Source organism: Hylaeus volcanicus, chromosome 1, assembly GCF_026283585.1.
Source record: "Hylaeus volcanicus isolate JK05 chromosome 1, UHH_iyHylVolc1.0_haploid, whole genome shotgun sequence".
NCBI classification, from domain to species: Eukaryota; Metazoa; Arthropoda; class Insecta; order Hymenoptera; family Colletidae; genus Hylaeus; species Hylaeus volcanicus.
In genome coordinates this window covers 22,469,235-22,475,598 of record NC_071976.1, presented here as the reverse complement: position 1 = coordinate 22,475,598, position 6,364 = coordinate 22,469,235, and the positions used below count along the sequence as shown (strand labels likewise).

Sequence of the window (6,364 nt, the reverse complement as noted above, 5' to 3'; positions counted from 1 at the left end):
TACTACTACTACTACTACTACTACTACTACTACTACTACTACTACTACTACCACTACCACTACCGCTACATCTGCTTCTACTCTGTTGGTCGTCGTCATCAGCAGTGTTTGACAAAAGTACAATATAATAAGACTATACGTGTACGTAGTAGCACGCCGAAGTAAAAACCACGGTTGATGGAGTAAAAGAGTTATCCAAAACCAAAAACGCACGAAAAAGGTGTAGGGAGGAGACGGGGGCATTGGGTGGAGGTGGTGCGCACATCCTCGGCAGCCCGATGCTGTTCGTCCCGTTCACGGTGCCCACCTTCCCCGCGACGCATCATCAGACGACCCATCCTGCGCATCAGACGCATCATCAACAGCTGCAGGCCACTAACCAGAATCCGGTTCAGCAGCCGCAACAACTCAACCAACTCAATCAGCTGAGCCACCTGAATCACCAAGGCATCGTGCCGTCTACAACGAACCAGCCGACCATACATAGCACCAGCTGTTCGCCGCAGCAACAAGCAACGACACCCAGCAAGGTAAAAAGAATGCTACGTTATCACTTACGCTTCTTTAGTGGACACAGCGTTCGGTTATTCCACGTCGTAATCATAACAAGGTGGAAATGTTTGTCCGAACTCTACGCATTCGTGTTTACATCAGCGGAATCATACCGTAAACACATACAGGAGGATGGTCTACCTTATGGTAGATGGTTACTACTTGAAACAGCTGTTTGTCGTTACTCAGAGATGTAACTGATGCAATTTCAAAGCTTTGTTCATCAGTATCCTAATAAATGTCATTCACAGACGTAAATGCTCTTCTAGTCGGGATCTGATTCAATTTTGAATGATGGAGGGAAATTTGAGTGCTCTCCTTAGGAAATCAAAAGTGACTTGATAGTCCTCCAAGAAAATAAAGTTGCGAGAAAACTATTTATAAATACTGTCTATATTATAATTTATTTCAGAGCTATATCTTATTTCAAAGCTATACAGTGGTAAATTTAAGTGGTTTACCATGATATTAAGTTACCTATTTAACGAAGATCGTCTCTGTTCTCTTCACTTCTATTCTTTCTAGAAAATTGAAACTTTCACGCAATACGCAATATATTCCGGAAATGATAATAGTAGACATTAGTATAAACTATAACAACTATATATGTAGTTGTCAGATTGCTTTTACGTGATATGTTTGAGCCGCGATGGCGATAAGCGTAACAGTATAAAAAAAGAAGAACTGAGCATTGAACAATGAAACGAAATATTCTATACATTTTCGTCCAACGATTAGAGGAATATCTCGCAAGCAACAATCCTACAATCCATCATTGCTGATCGTGACAGTTTAAAAATAATGTGCGTGTCTCAATAGCTAGGACAGAGTCGTTTATCATCGAGTTACCAGAATTCCAGTTCGCTGATTTGCACATCAGTGGTACAATTCGCGCCATCCAGTTGAACGTAAAATCGGAACTGACCGACTATAAATGAAATAACAATTCACTGCTTATATGATATACTCTGTCCACATGCTATTACATTAACTGGTCTTGCTCGTAAATATTTAACGAAAACAAATTTAATACCATATTATACAGAAACCGTTATCAACAATGCGCGCTGACGCGCGAGAATTGTGTTTCTAAATAAACAGCTTATGAATTATTACATATGTATAATTATGGTAATCGCCATAATTATGGTTTATCGCCATTCGTTTCTTTTTTAATTTAATATAGTCTTTAAAATTGTTTATCCTTTTATCATTGCAATAGCACGATATACCTTTACATTTGTTATACTTGGTATTTTATAATATATTATATTCTAATAATTACTACACAGTCTAGTGATACACTGCTACTGTACCAGTGACACATGTTCACTATGTCATTAAACTTATATTATTTCTATTGTGTATTATTGTTCAATCTAGGATATTCTCAATGTTATATCTCATTCGCTGGTTTTTTCGAGCAACCTGTTTGAAGGTGATCAGTAGCGAGACAAAATTCTCCACCAACCCTCGAGTAACCTCTTGACCTACGCGCTATGTAACCTAAGATGAAAATTGATCGCAAATCCATGTAGATCAGAACCTCAAAGTCACGCTACAAACGAACGTGAAAAAGAATAAAAACAGTTTATGTGGAACGATGTATTATCTGGGTCTACCTTCGATTTACCTTCGATTTACCTTCGCGTTTGTGTTCAGCGTCACGGAAACAATACGTTTGAAGCTGAACCGCACGGAACTGTCACGTGATCCTCAATATCAGATCACATGTACCCGCTTAACTAGTGGCATGATCTTATCGGCGTAGGCTACACCAGCATGAAGGACATAATAACACTTAATTGATATCTATCGATATCGGCACCTCTAACGACGCCCCAATATCTACGCCCCGCTGCTGTTTCCCCTCTCGGCGTGTCTCACGTTTGCAAGTAGCTTCTTGTTCACGGTATCGCTCGAACCGTCGTATTGCTTCCTTCATTCTTCTCGCCCGCGTTTCCTCGTAGCGACGCGCTTTTATTATCCTGGCCAGGATTCAAGTCAATTTTCTTTAGCGAGCCATAACTCGCTGAGAGAGTTTCTCTCGGGGCTAGCGTCGTCGAGATACGCAGCGAACGCGACGCGTTACCGTTGCCAGCGAGAACTTCCTTTAATTCTTAAAGTCTGGCAGTCCGCGGGTGGTGCTTCCTCTTGTGGCGCTCCGACGCTCTGCAGAATCCACACGATATTCTCCGAAACGATACGACCCTCTTCGCAGTGGCGCCGGCTCGCCGATGAGAAGAAAAGACGTATCGTGTTCTCGTGCGAGTTATCAATTATCAAGCGTCACGCTCGGGATAGCTACAGTTGAGAAGGAAGCCGACGAATGGGAGGATCAGTAGCGAGGGGGGCTACGAGGGGGGCATCGCGTGAATTGATCTCTCCATCTTTGTTCGGGAACAAGGTTAAATTAGGATGGATTGACGCGATCAACCTTTCGAATCATCAGAAAATTATTCTGACACGAGACTCGCTCGGGATCGCGGCGCGAGGGGATTAGGGTGATTCCTTCACGGCAACGTACACCGTGCACATCCCCTTTCGTAAGTATGAGGACTCTTTCTCGATTGGAATAAGTATACGAAAAGAGTTACGAATCTATTAATGAATATCGTTTATGTATTTGAATTTGAAGTTTAAGAAAAATTTGTGTCAAATTTTACGAGCTGGTCAACAGATTTCAGCTAAAATATTTGTTACATTGGAAGGAGCTAATCGACTCCTCTATATGCGTGTTAAATTATAATTAGTATTCTGCAATTGATGTTAACAATTTCATACTAAAACTAATTATTCGAAAGTGTAACTTGGAATTTAAAGTAGATTTGGTCCAAGTTACAAATTTATTTACTTTCGTACAATTGTTCTATTATATGTTTAGAATACAAATTCCTTTGATTGAAACTTAAATGAAGTTATATTTATCCGCTTTAGGAATGTAAATATTTATAATTTGATGAACGTTGAAGAGCGCAATACATTCATATTTTTTATTTCCTCGGTGCAATTGATCGGTAACAACAAGAAGGAATGAAACGTGGAATAATTTTAATAATAATAATAATAATATAATAACAATCGAAGAAATAATAATGTTACCATGAAATTATTTTCACAAACGTTATTTATAGCATTATTTATATGCGTGTTTCTGAAGCCTTTACGAGACGTGCCCGGTGGCGAAACACGAAGGCAGCAAAGCATCATCGTAGAAACATTCTTCCAAATTATCGGAACGTTTGCTGATCATATTCCAGCCTCTAAACTCGCTCCTGTTATCGAGCGCAATTAACGGGAGTACAAGTTAACCTTCAGGCTAACGTGCAGTTTTCATCCAATAAAGGGATAGAACTTTGTAGGCGGGTGTTCGCAAAAGAATGAAGAAACGATAAAGAAGGAAGGTATGAAGGGTGGGAATAACAGAATTTCTAAAGCGAGGGAAATAGCTGCTACCCTGGAAGGAGGGTGTGTAGAAGGAGTAGGACGACTTTGAGAGTTGTTCCCGTAACTTTATTAATTAGAGGCCGTTAGTCCTTGTTGCTCGATACACCTTATATACCTACCACGGTCATGGCTTCTCTTCCAAAGAAGAACGAGCATCTCGTCCTTCATCTGTTCCACCTCCGGGCGTCTTCGGCGGCGCTCTTCTCTATACGCCCCGCGAATCGATCATCGTCAATGTCCACGGTAGTTTCCGATGTCTCGTGCCTTCTATTATTGCCTCTCAAAGGATCGTCACTCCTTTATTGTGTACGATACAATTACTTAGGCGATGTCTCCGTCGGGTTAGATTAGTTTAAACAAATTGTGTTAATAACGCAAATACAGAGTGAATGTCAGAGTTTGGAAAATTTGATATTTGCATAGCGAACAAAAATCGTAGATTCATTCGAAAGCTAGCTTCCGCTTATGTTTTACACATAAATTAGAATCCATTAAAGAGGAAGCTTTATTTTTAAACGTTATTGGAAAACAACATTTGCCCAACTCGGGCAGAGACTCGAGAGCTACGAACTTCTGTAGTTAAACTTCGGCACTTTTCTGAACAATGCGTTGTGTAGTTATTTTCTCCCGATGTTCCTGAGGTTGTTCTCCTCTCTTGAAGTACATGGTTTGTAGAAGATGGTTTAAAAAGCGATCACAAATTTATTTTTTTTTGAAAACAATATTTAAGTATCGAACAAAAGTTTGAATCTCAAATATCGATAAAAAATTTACCAGAAAATGTTCCCTAAAATGAATCTACAATTTCCACGGAAATTCTAATTTGCTAAATCGGAGAAATGAATATTTAATGCCCTGTACGATGATAAACAATATCATCTCAATACTGTCCCTTGAGTGTATATGCGGTAATATAGACAGAATTGCTTGAGCCGAGTGTAGATGTATTTGCGCTTCTCAACTCTTTGTACGAACCGACGCATTCATTGTTGTGGCACAAATTAAGCAAGCGAGGTCTCTGCAACCCCTACGCCTCAGGCGTTAGTTTTATTACAGGCAGTACATCATAACCTGAGATTCCTAGCTATATGCACACGTCATATATATACCGAGAGACCCTCATCACGAGATATTCAACTAATTTACTTCATAAGGAGATTTAAAAAAATTCCAAAAGGGTATCTCAAGATCTCGAAGCCATTTTTGAAAATCTTTTCTTATAAAGTAAAAATAATTTTCATGTACATTCTTCCTGGAAATTTCTTCTGCTCGAAAGTAGAAATGAAACGGAAAGAAGTAATAAAATAAATAAACTGTAGATTTTATGCAATTACGATACAAGTGAACACGTCTTCTATCGACTACAGAATAAGCTCCTCAAGTTCCGAAACGAGTGCTTCACCCGTTCACCGCGGTTTCCCCTTGCGAGAAACCTTTGTCGCGGAATCTTTCTTTGCGCACACGTGGCAGGAACTGGGCTGCTGGAAGCGAGGAGTTATTGCGATACCCCTAACGGTTATATCTTCCTTTCCTTCGTCACCGAGTGCATTCTCTCCCGGCGTCTATTAGCGTCGTCGCGCGAAAAACACTAGGCGAAAATGTAATTATGATCGGGTCGGGCAACGTAATCGGCGGAAGAAAGGAGCGCGGCACGCGACAAAGGACAATCGGTTAGCGCTTGCCATAATTAGGAAATTGCTTTTCGCATGGTAAAAATGTATCGTGGCGAAGAAAGCGCAGAAGGAACTCATTATGGGAGGAATTGTTGGGGATGGGGAAAGGGTGGTGTTAGGGGTCGGGGGCGAAACAGGACATGCAGGGCGGGCAGGGGAGAGGTGGTTGGCCTGGGTGGAGGAGAGAAGTTGGCTAGGGAGGAGACGGGATGGTCGGAACGGTGGTGAGTGGAATGGGGCCTGCGTAGCCGTTTTCAAGGGAAAGCGACGCGGAGGTTGCTCATGGTGGAAAGGAGTGAGGCGCGCAAGGGGAAGATCAAAGCACTGGAGATGATTTCATTACGACACGCCACTCGTCTACTACGTTGAGATATCAAAAGAGTGGCGCGGCCTCATACAAGTACGCCAGTCGTCGGCGCGGCTTCGCTCGGCGCGGCGCGGCGTGTGGAAGTTTTCCGCACAATGCTTTTCTTGTCGGGCTAAAGAGAAAGGAGAAGGTTCCTGTTGCGGGAAGAAGCAAGACGGAAAGAAGGAAAAAGCTGGCGCGCGGAAGTAACCCTCGGCGTTCTGATTCCGAGACCTCCTCCCTTTCCTCGAAGGGAAGAATATTATTAGCTCAAGCTGCTGCCTATTGTCGAAATAAGTTCGACCGAGATATCAGATAAAGATACGAGTCCAATGCATTCAATTCA

The 6,364-nt window shown here is 41.6% G+C and overlaps 1 protein-coding gene across 4 annotated transcripts in view; it reads left to right on the top strand.

Annotated features, from left to right (window-relative positions):
* The window catches only part of LOC128881777 (nucleolysin TIAR), a 504,665-nt gene that overhangs the window by 784 nt on the left and 497,517 nt on the right, over positions 1–6,364 (top strand). For all 4 annotated transcript variants that reach the window (XM_054133116.1, XM_054133088.1, XM_054133097.1 and 1 more), the window contains exon 2: positions 221–530. In XM_054133116.1, the coding sequence (XP_053989091.1) occupies positions 279–530 (252 nt within the window). In that variant the 5' untranslated portion in view covers positions 221–278. The remainder of the gene's footprint in view (positions 1–220; positions 531–6,364) is intronic.